This window comes from Triticum aestivum, chromosome 6D (assembly GCF_018294505.1).
Source record: "Triticum aestivum cultivar Chinese Spring chromosome 6D, IWGSC CS RefSeq v2.1, whole genome shotgun sequence".
NCBI classification, from domain to species: Eukaryota; Viridiplantae; Streptophyta; class Magnoliopsida; order Poales; family Poaceae; genus Triticum; species Triticum aestivum.
Window position 1 is genome coordinate 234,772,305 of NC_057811.1, and position 14,807 is coordinate 234,787,111.

The following is a 14,807-nucleotide window of genomic DNA, read 5'->3' on the forward strand; positions in this document are numbered from 1 at the left end:
AATGACTAATCCAGTGAGGATGGTGGAGAAGAAAATAGAAGGAGTGTGTATGTCAAAACTGAAGAAAAGCAGACCACCTTGGTGGCTCTGTTCTCACAAAAGAAGATTGTTTACTGTTTCACACAAAATCAGATTTTTTGCCAGCAACTCATCCACCTTGGTCTCATCTTTCGTTGACGGCGGAGCACCACGTAGCAGTATCTCTGCGAAAATCCATAGAAGTATCGGAACCGGCTGTGGATATGGGAAAAAGAAAATCCCTAAATGTATCTCTGAAACAATGGCATTTTTAAAGTGAATGAACTAAGACTAGCAGTTCATTTTAATTCTGTTGTGGGAATCTATTTTGGAACTCAATTCTGAACACTTTTCAAAGAGATAGCAGCTGCCACTGTTTCAAGAATGTACTAATTCTCTGAAAATCGCTTTGTTTTTCTGTAGCAAGTTGTCGTATGAATTCTGACAGAAAACTGTCATTTGTTCAAGAAGGAATTATTTTCTGAATCTTTTTTTGTATTTCTGTAGCAATTTATTGTATGAATTCTGAACACTGTGCAAGGAAATCAGCAGCTGCCATTGTTCAGAGAATGAGCTAAATCTCTGAAAATCGCTTTTGTTTTTCTGTAGCAAGTTAATGTATGAAAACTGAATATTGTTCAAAGAAATCAGCAGCTGCCATTATTTTTACATCAGTTTACCCCCTCTTAGTAGAAAGGAACAACTCATTTCTCTCGCTACTCCTAATTTTTTGTTGTGCTTTTCTGTAGGAGGAGAAATTCATCATCAGATCACAAGAACCACAGAACAGCAAGGGTGATATTCAGGTTGACATATTTCCATAGACAACCTAACCTGTACAGGGATGAGTAAGAGATGAAAAACTTCAATTGAAAGCACCGCAAAGGTGTCTAAGCAATGGTAACATCATTTGAAGAACATCCCTTTCCTTCCCCTGATTTATCGTAGGTTAATAACTTACAGCGTAAATGTCAATAACTTACAGCATAATTATCTTTTTATAGGCAGTCTTTCACACTAAAACGACAACACAGGCCTTACAAGATACTTCCTTTTTTCGTACACTGTTCTTCCTGCTAGTATCAGGTTCAGTAACATACACACAAGTAAAAATGCTCATCGTTTCTCTCTGCGTCCACCATGCAAAAAAAGAAGTGCCCCAAGAAGATAATTGCCTCCATTTCTTTTCCCATAGCATCCTATGCGCGTTGTAGCTCTCTAGTCCAGCCCACGACGCCGCGTTATGTCGCCTGTTTTTGGAGGACAGATAAAGGGAATTAGTCCCTTCTGCTTTCTATATAAGAAAATATGATAGCCATAATAAATCCTATAAGATTAACACTGCTAGTCCAGAAAATTTAAGCATTACTGGGTTATTTTGGGGGCATTGTGGCTTTTTATGGCCTGGCAGCCTGCACTTGGAACACTTCCTTGCTGCTTTTTGTTTCTTAAGCTTATCAGAAGCCTTTTCATACATGGTCTTTGGCCTATCACCAAGTTTGAAACCTTTTGTGCGTGACAGCGGGGGGTCTCTCAAACCAAATGTTTGATGCACCTCAACGCCACCCATGCTAGACGCACCAATGGTAGACACAATGTTTTGATGCACCTGCATAGGGATGTGCAGGTCGCCATCCCCCTCCTGCCTGGCATCAACATTCAGCTGCTGAGGATCATCAATACACCGTCGCTTCCCACCTGAGAGTTGTTGTTCTTGGCGGAGCCGCTTGTCTAACCTGACTTTGTTTATTGCCTCACCGATTCCTTCCACGAACAGGTCGTATGACCTGTCGTCCGTGCATTCGTTTGACAATGCGTCGGACACCTGGCTCATGACTATAGAATGCCTGACTGTCAAGTGTGTTCTCTGTCCATTTTGACCAACATTTCCATCCGTCATCATAGCTAACACATGCCCTGCAGCTACTGTCCACCTAGGATTTATAAAGCTTTCAGGGAGGCTACTCAACCCAATGTGTCTTGCTACCGCTAGGACGTGGCAGCAATGCATACCGTCCCGACTGAACTTGGAACATGAGCAGCGGTAGACATCATCAGGTGATATTGACACAGTGTATATCCTCTTTGAAAACTCTGCGTCCTGGTATTTGCCCCGCCTTGTCACCAGAAATGTTCTTGTTTCGCCAGCAGCAGCAACGACCTCAACTCTGTAAGCTGTGGTTTTTTTCATCTCTTCCACAAATTTGGCGTATATTGGTGGTGTGTATATCTTTGCAGCCTCTCTTTCCATAGGGTCGTAACTCCAGTAACGTTGTTCTCTCAGTTCTGATTTCTCTCTCAGTCGATCAAGGTCGCTATGCTTCTTTTCCTGCACAATCTGGTACTGGTTGAAAAACGTCGCAATCGAGTCTTTTCGGAGGACGTAGCCTTTGAACAGAGAGTTGGTGCTCTCGCTCCTCCCAGTTGATGACGTGAATGGGAAAAATTTGTCCATGTAGTACGCAGGGACCCACTCATCTCTGATTTCAAACAACCGCTTTAGGTGGGTTTCATCCTGAGCATCATGCTTCTCCAACAGAGCGTGCCATCCGCTCTCAAACTCTTCAGGCGTGAACGAGTTCCTGATTAGGCTCCGGAGCTCTGCATGCAAAGTTCCTCGGGCAGCAAAGAAAGTGACTAGTTTCTGTTTCATTTTCCTCTGGATGTGCCAGTTGCAGAAGCGGTGGGTTGAGTGCAACATGACAGCACGTATAGCATTCCGCATTGCGACATCCTGGTCTGTTATTATGGTTTCCGGGTGCAGACCCCCCGTCGACCTCAGAAATGCTCGAAACAGCCACCTGAATGTGTCTTCCTTCTCATCCTTTAACAATGCCGCACCAAACAGGACAGTCTTTCCATAGTTGTCCACACCAACCACAGGGGCAAATGGCATATTGTACTGGTTTGTGGAATAGGTGGTATCAAAAGAGACAAACTGCCCAAACTGGCTGTAGTTTGCTCTACCGATCTGATCTGTACACTTCTAACGGTGTTGTGTGCGTCGACCTGGAGCTGGTAACTGAAACCTGGCATCTTATCCTCAACGCTCTTGAAAATTTTCAGCAGCTCCTCAATGTCTTTGTTCTTGTGTTTAAGTCTTTTCTTTGCATTGCGGTTGCTCAGATACTTAGCATCAAAAGGTACTCCTCTGAAGCTCCCCATCATCCTCCTGAATATGGTCATCACTTTCCTGGGGGGCACTCTGCTTTCTTGAAGAATGTCAATCAATGCCTTGTCAGATTCAGACATCCTTTTGTGGCACTTCATAAACCTAACCAGCCACTCACTGGGAGCCAGCTCATGATTGTGCTGAAGCTTTGTGGATTTTATAACCCATCGTCCAGATTCCTCCTTCACTATTATCTTAACTGGGCACATTGTCCTGTTGATTCTGGAAGTCATCCTCTTCCTCAGCGCAGAATCGTTGCACGCATTCGCCCGACTCCGGTTACAGCTGAATGACTGCTTGTTTATGTGCTTTGAAACCCTCGACTCATATGTGGTGTCCCTTTTTACCGCAAAACCCATACGCCGGGCATATGAGGCGAAAAAGAAGAATGCTTGGTCCCTCGAATCGAACTCAAGACCTGGCTCCGGCGCAGGAGCTTCCATGATTTCCCGGACAGATGGATAATCACCATTACCAAACATTCGGTCCATATCATGTTCCTCGGCTGTCGGGGGCTCAGGTTCAAGTGCACTTTGAAGCTCTGGGTCTGCAGCCACACCATCAGTCTGTTCAACACCATCCAGCACCGAATCTCCCTGGTCCGTGGCTACAGCTGCACGATCCACCGGAGTCGGGCCTTGCTGCGCCTGGTGGACTGCGGAAGCAACGTATCCACCCTCAGCAAGCTCATCTTCATGTATATCCATAACCTGGGAAAAACATACAGATGCAATTCCTTTTTTCTGTAAGTATTTTTCTCTTTTTGGTTATTTTTAGATAGGTACACCTCACAAACTTGTGCATTTTTCAAAACATCCCATAAGAGTCATAGTTTCCTTTTCTTCATACCTCATTCAAGTCGAAGAGTGGTGGCTGCCTTTGCTCATGTGACTCTGTTGTATCCATGTCGAGAACATCATCAACCCAAGTGCCTGCTGCATCGGGACCATCCTCATATGCATCAATAGCCTGGGGGCGGCACATAGAAAAGCATTTGTGTTTATAAGCTCCTCATTTTTATCTCTTTTTTGCTAGTAAACAACATGCATGCAACTTGTGTTTGTTCATCAAACCATAGGTATCTAAGTCATGTTTCTTTTGTACCTCGTTTAAATCAAACAGTGCAGGTTCTTTATGCTCATGAGGATCTGTTCCCGCGAAAGCCCCTGGCCCCGCCATGCCAAAAGCAATATTAGCTGAATGACTCGCCGAATTTATGGTAGCCTCAACTGCCGCAAGCTCTTGAATATTCTCTTGCTCCTCTCTAGCGCGACGCCTCTGCACAAATGACTTTTTTGTGTTCCATGAGAGGGAACGGGGAGGAGGGGAGTGGCAGAGTTAGCATTTTTCTACTTATTGAACCTCTTGCTTTTTGCTACAAAGAATTATTAAAGAGAGAGGGGGTTGGGGGTGATACCTGTGTAAATCTTTCCAGTAAAACGTGCATTGGCATGCTTGATGAACCAGCATTCATCATTTCTCTTACTAGCGGAGAGATCACACCAGCACTGGTCATCTGAAAAGGAAGAAAAAAGAAATGCAAATTAGAACAGTCACTTGTCTTTTTCCTGCAAAATCATAAATGTGCATTGTTCGAAGTCACATATCCAGTTCATTTCTTCTTTTAATATTTTTTCCGCTTACATACTATATATATTTCCTACAGATAGAAAGAATCCTCAAGATCCCGGTGCATTCTTTTTTGCTGTCGAAACTGAAGAAAGAGAGTGCCAGACAACATCCTGTGTTCATTTTCTTTTTAATTTTCTTCCATGAGAATCATGGTTCTGTAAACACAGCAGCAGTTTCAAAATGGCTCAAAAAGTACAATGCATTCTTTGTCATGTAACAACGTTCCTAAGCTATTATTGAATGATCACGGTTTTTTTCAACACGTCCTGGACTTTACATTTGATATATACATCAAGTTTCTGGGACAAAAAACCATCATGGACAACATATTTTTTTGCTCCTTTTCACCCACTTTGTTCCTTCTATCAGTGTTGAATTTTTTCCCCAAATCAGGTATGTTTGTTTTTTAACTACTAATCAGAGAAGCAGATAAAATGTAAAGGGATTTTCACAATGGAAGAGCAAATCAAAGAAAATGGTGGAGGAGAACTCACCATTTTTTGTCTTGGTTTTGTTTTTTCCCTGTGCCTTTTTTTGCGAAGCCCTCCTGCTCAATTCCTCTTTTTTGATCCCTTTCTCTTTGTTTTAGTTTTGCTCTCAGCAAGGGTGCTTCGCTGTATCAATGACGAGCCATCCTTACCCAGCTATGCGCTCGACAACTGCAGCCAAGATCGCTTCCTCTCTCCTTTCCCCACCCCCCTCCAATTTTTTGGCTCTGTGTGTGATGGGAAAGGGGGCTGGGCGATGGCACGTGATGGGATCGCCAAGGGTGTAGCAAGGGGAGAGGGGAATCAAGCTAATTGTCTAAAGATCCGCCCCTCCCCCAAGAAAAGTTTCGGCCGGTGCAAAGAATCACGACCTGAATTTGATCCTGATTTCTCTCTCTAATCACGGGGGGTTAGGGGTTTTTGAGGTTGAAGACGATGTGGTTATTTTCAGAATTATCCCCGTAGTTTATTTTTATTCTATATCACCTATCTGGACGGCGCGGAAGGACTAAAAGGGTAAGTACAAAATTGATTTGTTTTCACTGGACCCCCTGTTTTCTATCTTCCATTACTTCTTTTCTTTTTTCAGTCCAAATTGACTAGCGCACAGCGTCGGCTTCTCCCGTCACCTGATCCACACCCGGGGCAACAGCAACCAAATCCGGTGGGCGGACGGGGAACTTGAGGACGGAGGATGGCGGTGGAGTTCCCCATCACCTTGCGGGAGCTCTACACGGACGCCATCACGAACTGAGTAAGTCTGGATCTCACGCCCTTCTGGTCGTTCTCGTCCCCCATTTCGACCATATATTTTTACCATTTTAGCACACGCCTTCCTCAGATCCGGAAGGATTCCAACCCTCTCCCACACACCCCACTGCTGGATGAGACCCATGTGTATTCTGTAGTATGTTTTTCATTTTTGCCTAATACTTGCTTAGCTCGTTATCTAAATATACATCAAATTGAAGAGCAACGGGCGACATGGTTATGGTTCTAATGTCCGTTCTCTAAAATCTGAGAGCAGTGGAAAACATGGGTATATTTCTCATATGTCACTGCTCTAATCCCCATCTTTATGTGGATTATGATTAAAGCAAATACACCTGACTGTTTTAACATGCCAAGCATATTAATATATGCTTACATAATCCAAATGAAGATAATCAAGACCATGCGGCTGATCACCAGTTGTAAAGTTACATCTTAGAAAAGCTGTAGTTTAAATCATAATTCAGCATTTTGTTTGGGAATGTTTGACTGATTTGTGCATTGTTGTATTCATTTTTGGTTGCGCATTCTGATCCAAAGGGGGCATTTTCACAAATTCAGGTGTTGAATCTAAAATCTGGCCCCCATTTGTTTATTCAAGGATGCTTCCTTAAATGGTCATGCCCTGCATCCCCTTCCCATTGATTGTTCTTTTCAATGCCTCTTATGTGGTTGTGTGTGTGTGAGTGAGTGTTCATGCATGCTGTGTTGTGGCTGTGGTGGTGTGTGCCTTTGAGCGTGGTGTTGGGCGACGCCACTGGCTGACACAGACTCTGAATCTTGCCCCTCAACAGTCTTCATCCAGTGCTTGGGCCGGCCTTGAGATCTGATGCTTGGGAGATCAGGCGCATGATGTGTCTGTTTTGATCTGTGCTGTTGCTGTTGTGGTGCATGCATGATCCATGATATGGTTTCATTGTGTGGATGAATCTTTGTCACCCCTGGGAGCACTGTGGATGGCGCAGGGAAAAAAGGCTAGTGGCTACATACATATTCACTTATTCAGTCAGAATGGCCAATTATTCAGGGTTTGTGTTGAGCTGCTGCATTTGCTTTGGTTTATTTATTGCAGTAATGTATATGGGAAATGCACAGTGGGTCACTGTGTTTGCATGAGGGCCACTGAGTGCACCAATACACACAGGTTAGCATTTGGCGCCTTGTGGTGATTAGTTGCCACTTTGACCTGAACAATGCTCTAAGAAACAGGAGCCTGAACATGGATGCATATGCTTTCTTGTGGTCTTAGGACCCAAGCAGAGCAACAGAAAGCACTGATCAACACAGCTTGTCCTCACAAGCACATAGAATTATTTCCTGATGTGCACCTTCATCAACTTTTCTTTTCCCGGGTGTTGAGCAGAGATGTGTTAAACAGTGCAGGCACTGATTTCCTTTTGCATTTGTTTATGAGTGGAAAGGATACGAGACTTTGCCCTCCTCCCAGTAGCCGAAGATGTTTTTTTTTAATTGCGATAATGAAGTGTTGCTTCTACTTGCTCCACTAACCATGTGTTACCTGTTCTCTAGTATAAATTTCTGCTACCTATCTGCTGTTTTTATTTTTCGTAGTAATCAAGCTAGGCTTCAAGAAACATCTTATCCTTAGCACAGCCTATCAGAGTACTTTTTTATAGTACTCATGTTGACCTTTGTTCTTCATCAAAAACAAACTAACAATGCTCAGCATGCTGTACTGCACTAAAGATGTTAATTGTTACTTTTTGTTAACTTTTCATACATTTTTTTTGTAATATAAAGATGCTAAGCATGGTCTTTTCACATTTTTTACACCAAATGACGCATAACTTTTTTTAATTACTTCCTTTTGAGTACTGTCATTTCACAGTTCTCACATAATCATGAATAATCTTCTCTCAGATTTCAGATTTGGCATTAGGAGTTGCTAATAACTCGAAGGGAACAAGGAAATTGTTGGCTTTCTTCAATACATCCAACCAATAGAATTTTATATCAACCATGGCTGAGCAGGCAAGAGCAGTGAGTTCCTTTTAATTTTTGCATTTACATAATTTATCTCAATTGATCACTTTCTTCACTGCAGAAATGTTTATATTCCTTGCACTCGCTGATCTTTTTTTCTTAATAAATGATTGTTTAAAGGATTTTGCAACAAAGCTCTCGCTACGGAAATTCATGGCGACGGCGCAGCATGTAACTCTAGATCAAAGGCAGCTTGCCCGTAGCATGGGCCTGGATCATCTGCTTGACCTAAAATGTGATACTCTGCCGCGCGGTGTCGTTCATTATCTGGCATCAAACTTTGATGTACCCTCAAGGGCTATTGAACTCCCCAATGGGTTCAAGTTCACAATCACACCCTACTGCATACACCAGGTCCTGGGGATACCACTTGGCGGAAAAACCATAGAGAAGAAGCAAAACCCAGCACTTAGATCACTGATTGCTCAGCAGACAAAATGCAAAGGAAACTACCCGACCATAAACGAGCTGGATAACTTGATACAACCTGGGCTAGATGGAGATTCATTCAAAAGGATTTTCACAATGTATGCGCTCACCGTGCTCCTCTGCTCTTCAAGCCATGGGGCTGCTAGTCCAGATTACTACCACATTCTGGAAGACCCTGAACAGATTGGCTCATTCGACTTCTGCACGGCTGTCCTTGACAAGCTTGTGGCGTCAATTGATAGCTACAAGGCTGGAGCCACAACGGTGCTCGGCGGGGATCTCTTAACACTCACGGTGTGTAGATACAAAGCATATTATGGATACTTCTTTTTTTCTTTCTCTCTTTCATATCCACATACGTCTATTTGACAGAATATATATATAGGGTTTCTTCAAGCACAATATTTCTTTTTTCATCTCTTTTTTGCTCTTCATCCTCTTGCGCAGATCATATACTTTGAATTTCTTGACACCGACATCATGCCGGTCACAAGCAAGCGGCCACGGATTTCACTTTGGACGTCTGAAATTGTAGCAGAATATGAAAGGCGGGACTGCACAAGCAGCGATAAATTGCTTTACGGCAGGCTCCCGGTAATTATTTTTGTAAACACACAAATCCTTTTGTTTGAGGATTTAACCATCCTCGCACTCTTCCCTTGAAGAAAGATGGTTTCTCTCAGCCACCCCCTATGATTCTGACATGGTGTAAACATAACAAAACTTATGGCAGACAAAGCATGTGTCGGAAACACCCTTCGGTCAAATCAACACACAGTCAAAAGTCACACTAGGTGCCTCGTACGATGAACTCCTGCAGTTCACCCTCTCAATTGTTCCAGAGGAAAACCACCAGATGGTATTTTTTTACTTTTGTCTTTAGAGGTGCAGCATGCAGTTTTATTTTTAATAAAATATATTTGCTTTCTTACATTTTTCTTTTTACAAATTTCAGGTTTTAGACGAGCTTCCAAAGATTATGCATAGCATGCAGAACGAGCTTTTTGATTCAATGCAACATGTACTCGCCAAGAACTTTATGAACCTGCTGAAACTGATGCCGTCAATGCATTCTTCATCGCCTAGCAAAAAACAGAATAGCACAGACAAAGATTCAAGTTGCGTGCCCATTTCAGTGGCTCCGACGGTTCCTTGTGGTAGCCACTTCAGCTTGCAAATGACAAGTACCACACTGGCTGAAGGAAAAGAGGATAATCCTGAAGGAAAACAGGGGCAGAATGTGGCTCAGGGCAGGAAACAGAGCACCACGTTTTTACAGCTGAAGAAACAAAGCCATTGTCTGAAGTACAAAGGAAGAACAACAAAGCCCCCGTACCCGTGCTCTTGAGTTTTGAGGATACAAGTGATGAAGTTTTGGCGGAATGGGACAAACAAGCATGTGCCAATGCCAGGGTACCCAACGTTGAAAGCCTACTTCGAATAATTGACACAATACCAGTTTCGACCGATCTAGACCTGCCGCACTACACGGAAGCATTGGAGGGGATGTACCCACAGAAGGTGCAGGTTGGAGATACCGAGGCTGAACCAACCCACACTTTTAGCTTGCTTTCTTATGTTCTTGACGAGAAAGCATTTTGGCACCGACGGCTGAGTCCACGAGAGCCAGATTTATTAACCTCCAGGGAGCTCAATCTGTTTGAAGAATGGAAGGTCTTTACCAAGGTTGATGGTAGTGAAGGTCCAACCAGCAGCGACCCTATCAGGACGACAGAGGACATCACTAATAGAAACAAAAGGACGACATGCATGTCCTTAAACGAGATGGCTGACAACTGCGTTGCTTTGAAAAAAAGGGCAAGGATGTTTCAGAACACAGATGAGTTGTCGAGCAACATTCATCATGAGATGCCACACACTTTAGGAACTGTAAGCGCATCATCACACGAGAAAGATCAGTCATCAAGCGACGCTAATCTTGGTCAGATCCAACAAACACCGGTCCATGGCACCTCTTCAGCTACCAACAAAGACTTCCCATGGGACGACCCTGATATGGTAGCGCGGTTGATCGAGTCTACCGATAGGATTGAGGAAGAGTGGTTTTCACAACAAAGACAAACTCAGTATACCACATCAGTTACACAAGACATGCACATATCAGAGATCAAGCCCAATGAGATTTGTTGCAGCTTCAGCTCAAATCCAGTCGAAAGTGCTGTTTTCAACGACATTGTGTCACGAATACCACCCCATTCAAGGCAAAAGAGGTATCTCAGTACAATCTCCTCTTTTTTTGTTTTTTCTTCCTTTTTTCTCCTCAATGGGGATGCACTGTCTGTATAACAAGCAATATTTTGTCCTTTTTCATTCCTCTTTTTTGTTCCCATCAAGCTTCTTTCCCACTCTGAATTTTCCATATTTTTCATTTTGTGGCAGCCCAAGAATAGTACAAATGGGCTCGACATGGGTTGAACATAGGGTTTTTGGCCTGAGCATGCAAGTGTATGGCCGGGTCAATAAGTACGTGATCAATATGTTGGGAAAAGCAGTAATGGCCGAGCAAACTGAAAAGGATAGGCTCAATCTTCTCCCGCGAAGTTACTGGTCAAGATACTATGTCGAATGCGACATTGCTGTAAGCAGAAACATAAATATGTGCAGACAATACTCTTTTTTTCCATCCAATGCTCTGTTTCTTTTTTGCGAGCCCCCCTCCCCTTCTTGGTGCCTTTGATGCATCTTTGATCCGGTCAAATTTTTCCAGAAATTATTCCAAAAGGCATTTGAAACTCCATTGGCGTTATCTGTTCACCTGAGGGAGACAATGATAGGATTCCATCTTGACCGAATTCACATGGTATTTTCGTAGTCCAATAAACAAGCCATATAATTTATAGTCTCCATGCAAGTCCCATGTCTTTTCTATTTTTCAGTAAAAAGTCACCATGGCGTTTTGTGCTAATATTGTTTTGTTTATTTTTGGATCAATGTACAGGTGTTTTTACCTTTAAGCTCGTACAGTTTCTGGTACACGGTTGTTGCTAACTTTAGGAAGAAAATGTTCGAAGTCCTCTGCCCAAACAACAGAATCGACTTGATTGCTGATGAAGCTCAGCTTGTAATCAAGAATTTCAAAGCGGCTTTCAAGCTGGCATACAAGAGATCACAAGTAAATGTGACTGACATGGGTGTGTCTTTCCGGAGTGTGTGCTCTTCAACTAAAGAGTAATGCAATCCAACGACTGAACTCAAGCAATTTTATGCATGATCCTTTTCAGTATTTTTTTCATCTAACTTCAGTGATGCAAAAAAACATAATTATGAATTGCAGGGCAGATAGTGGGATCTTCACAATGAAGTTGGTACAAGGACATGATGGAGACAACACTTTGTGTTTCGAACCCCTAAGTCATAGCAACCACCCCTTTTCGTCTTTTTTGTATTTTTTTTGTTCAACTGATAACACACACATCGCATATCCATGTAATGTAGCTCAACTTTTTGCTGCTTAAAACCTCATCCTTTTTTATGCTTTTTGTCAGGCTCATTTTTTTTAGTCTCTCACAGGTGTTTATCTTTTTTATTCTTATATCCTGCTGCGTTTTTACACCAATATAACATGTTTTTTCCTTTTTAACTTCAAGTTAACTGTTATTTTTATGTAAAACAAAAACAGGAGCATGCAAAGAGCATGCGCGAGAGTCTAACTTACTACATGGTTGCTCACCCTTGCAATGAAAACCTGATGCCAGAAACCAAAGAACTCTTAAGAAAATATGTGAGTGTTGACTTATCTCTTTAATAACCCCCCCCCCCACACACACACACACACCCCACCTCTTTTTTATTTAGCTGGTTTTTGCTACATCGTTTATTTTTTTGCTTTCTTTTAGTTATTCACAATGTTCTTAAACTTCTACTTTCATTGAAAAAATAACTTTCTTTTTTCTATGCGTGTTTTTCTTTTCTGCAGGGTGTTCCATTTGACTACTCGGTACGTATGACTAAAGGAAAATTCCCTTCATTTTTCTGTCTTTTTTGCAAACAGATTTTTTTTCTCTTTTACAGTTTTTCCAAGTTTGTATGCATTCCCCCATGATTTCTAACCTTTTCTCTTTCTTATCTCATGAACATAAATCTCACAGACTCCAGGGTATTCTCCATGGGGTCCTGTTGCACAACAATGTTAACTACATCTGGCTGGAAAAGGTCAGATTCTTAAGAATACTTCACAAAATCAGTACTGGAATCCTTGCCCTTTTTGTCAGCTTCATTTTTTTAGGGAAGCCACATGACCAAATACCGAAATATATTATATATAGATCATAATTTTTTTCTGAATAGTTAAGCTGTTTTTAATACAAATAGGTTAGAATTTATACTGGGAAGTTGAAACCATGCCTGTCCCCTCATTTTCCTTTTTCCATTCAAACTTCCTTCATCTTCTTTTTCCAATGGTCTACTAGAGATTTTTGTCACCACTAAAATACATTTTCTTTTGTATGCAGATCATCCCAACAGGACTAAATCATGACCCTAAGATAGATGGAGGATCACCCAAGGATGGCAAAATGCCGTACACATGAGAATGACTCATCGATAAGAGGATTATTACGGCGAAATACTGTTTTTATTTAAATAGTTTTTTTTGCTTTTTAGTATAGAAAACACATACATTTTTATATATGCTTTTTTGGATAGTGATGACATTTTTGTCCGATGCAAGTTCTTGATCTTTTTGTTCAGATACAAATTAATTGACAACACCGTCACCGCCGAGACAAGCACGTGACACCACCGCCACCTTGTCTTAGGGTTATATACCCCGCGTTGCTGCGTTTATCCGAGTGATCCACAAACGATGAAAATCCCTCTTTTTGCCTACCTCTATCTCGATGAGAAGAAACAAAAGCACTTTTTACCTGTTGGGTAATCATTCGATTAAGTCTTAAATGGGCCCCACTAAAGTTTGAGGCAAATGAACGCATTTTTGTTCGTCTCTCCGGGCTATATATCCTCGCGGAACTTTGGTCATTGAATCAATTTAACCTTAATGAATAACTAATGATTTTGTGGTAGCGACGATGGGCGTCGAGACGAGCACGTGACATCACTGCCACCCTGTCTATCTTAGGGTAACACAAGTCGAGGCGGACGTCGTCGCGGTAGCAACGACGGACACCGAGACGAGCACGTGACACCACTGCCACCCTGTCTATCTTAGGGTAACGCGAGTCGAGGCGGACGTTGTCGCGGTAGCGACGACGGACGCCAAGACGAGCACGTGACACCACTGCCATCATGTCTTAGCGTAACGCGAGTCGAGGCGGACGTCGTCGCGGTAGCGACGATTGACGCCGAGACGAGCACGTGACACCACTGCCACCCTGTCGATCTTAGGGTAACGCGAGTCGAGGCGGACGTCGTCGCGGTAGCGACGACGGATGCCAAGACGAGCACGTGACATCACTGTCATCCTGTCTTAGCGTAACGCGAGTCGAGGCGGACGTCGTCGCGGTAGCGACGATGGACGCCGAGACGAGCACGTGACACCACTGTCACCCTGTCTATCTTAGGGTAATGCGAGTCGAGGCGAACGTCGTCGCGGTAGCGACGACGGATGCCGAGACGAGCACGTGGCACCACTGCCACCCTGTCTATCTTAGGGTAACGCGAGTCGAGGCGGACGTCGTCGCGGTAGCGACGATTGACGCCGAGACGAGCACGTCACACCATTGTCACCCTGTCTATCTTAGGGTAACGCGAGTCGAGGCGGACGTCGTCGCGGTAGCGACGACGGACGCCGAGACGAGCACGTGACACCATTGACACCCTCTCTTAGCGTAAACGCGAGTCGAGGCGGACGTCGTCGCGGTAGCGACGACGGACGCCGAGACGAGCACGTGACACCACTACCACCCTCTCTTAGCGTAACGCGAGTCGAGGCGGACGTCGTCGCGGTAGCGACGACGGACGCCGAGACGAGCACGTGACACCACTGCCACCCTGTCTATCTTAGGGTAACGCGAGTCGAGGCGGACGTCGTCGCGGTAGCGACGACGGACGCCGAGACGAGCACGTGACACCACTGCCACCCTGTCTTAGCGTAACGCGAGTCGAGGCGGACGTCATCGCGGTAGCGACGACGGACGCCGAGACGAGCACGTGACACCACTGCCACCCTGTCTTAGCGTAACGTGAGTCGAGGCGGACGTCGTCACGGTAGCGACGACGGACGCCGAGACGAGCACGTGATACCACTGCCACCCTGTCTTAGCGTAACGCGAGTCGAGGCGGACGTCGTCGCGTTAGCGATGACGGACGCCGAG

General features: G+C 43.9%; 2 protein-coding genes and 1 long non-coding RNA gene across 4 annotated transcripts; all 3 read left to right on the plus strand.

Annotated features, from left to right (window-relative positions):
• Window positions 1–230: 230 nt before the first annotated feature.
• Window positions 231–5,084, plus strand: LOC123141451 (uncharacterized). Its single transcript, XR_006470299.1, has 2 exons — window positions 231–918; window positions 4,857–5,084. It is a non-coding gene; the product is annotated as an uncharacterized lncRNA (long non-coding RNA).
• A 647-nt stretch (window positions 5,085–5,731) lies between these two features.
• Window positions 5,732–9,412, plus strand: LOC123141452 (uncharacterized). 2 transcript variants are annotated; one of them, XM_044560589.1, is made up of 6 exons: window positions 5,732–5,826; window positions 5,900–6,064; window positions 7,963–8,082; window positions 8,206–8,808; window positions 8,962–9,108; window positions 9,248–9,412. In XM_044560589.1, exons 3-6 carry the CDS (start codon window positions 8,062–8,064, stop codon window positions 9,395–9,397), a joined length of 921 nt encoding a protein of 306 aa, XP_044416524.1. In that variant the 5' UTR covers window positions 5,732–5,826; window positions 5,900–6,064; window positions 7,963–8,061; the 3' UTR covers window positions 9,398–9,412. The 2 variants fall into 2 exon arrangements, with proteins under 2 accessions (XP_044416524.1, XP_044416525.1); XM_044560590.1 differs by having other exon boundaries at window positions 7,970–8,082.
• Window positions 9,413–9,786: 374 nt separating this feature from the next.
• LOC123141453 (uncharacterized) lies at window positions 9,787–11,740 on the plus strand. Its single transcript, XM_044560592.1, has 4 exons — window positions 9,787–10,745; window positions 10,915–11,113; window positions 11,243–11,335; window positions 11,474–11,740. The coding sequence occupies exons 1-4, from the start codon at window positions 10,021–10,023 to the stop codon at window positions 11,705–11,707; spliced, it is 1,251 nt and encodes a 416-aa protein (XP_044416527.1). The 5' UTR covers window positions 9,787–10,020; the 3' UTR covers window positions 11,708–11,740.
• The last annotated feature ends 3,067 nt before the right edge of the window (window positions 11,741–14,807 follow it).

What these genes read in the sequence shown, in the direction of transcription:
- LOC123141452 (XM_044560589.1), top strand. Translation starts at nt 8,062, where the DNA reads ATGGCTGAGCAGGCAAGAGCA. An exon ending in GGGATCTCTTAACACTCACG is followed by an intron (nt 8,809 to 8,961) that starts GTGTGTAGATAC and finishes CCTCTTGCGCAG; the next exon opens with ATCATATACTTTGAATTTCT. An exon ending in TGCTTTACGGCAGGCTCCCG is followed by an intron (nt 9,109 to 9,247) that starts GTAATTATTTTT and finishes AACTTATGGCAG; the next exon opens with ACAAAGCATGTGTCGGAAAC.
- LOC123141453 (XM_044560592.1), top strand. Translation starts at nt 10,021, where the DNA reads ATGTACCCACAGAAGGTGCAGGTTGGAGATACCGAGGCTGAACCAACC. An exon ending in CCCCATTCAAGGCAAAAGAG is followed by an intron (nt 10,746 to 10,914) that starts GTATCTCAGTAC and finishes ATTTTGTGGCAG; the next exon opens with CCCAAGAATAGTACAAATGG. An exon ending in ATGTCGAATGCGACATTGCT is followed by an intron (nt 11,114 to 11,242) that starts GTAAGCAGAAAC and finishes AAATTTTTCCAG; the next exon opens with AAATTATTCCAAAAGGCATT.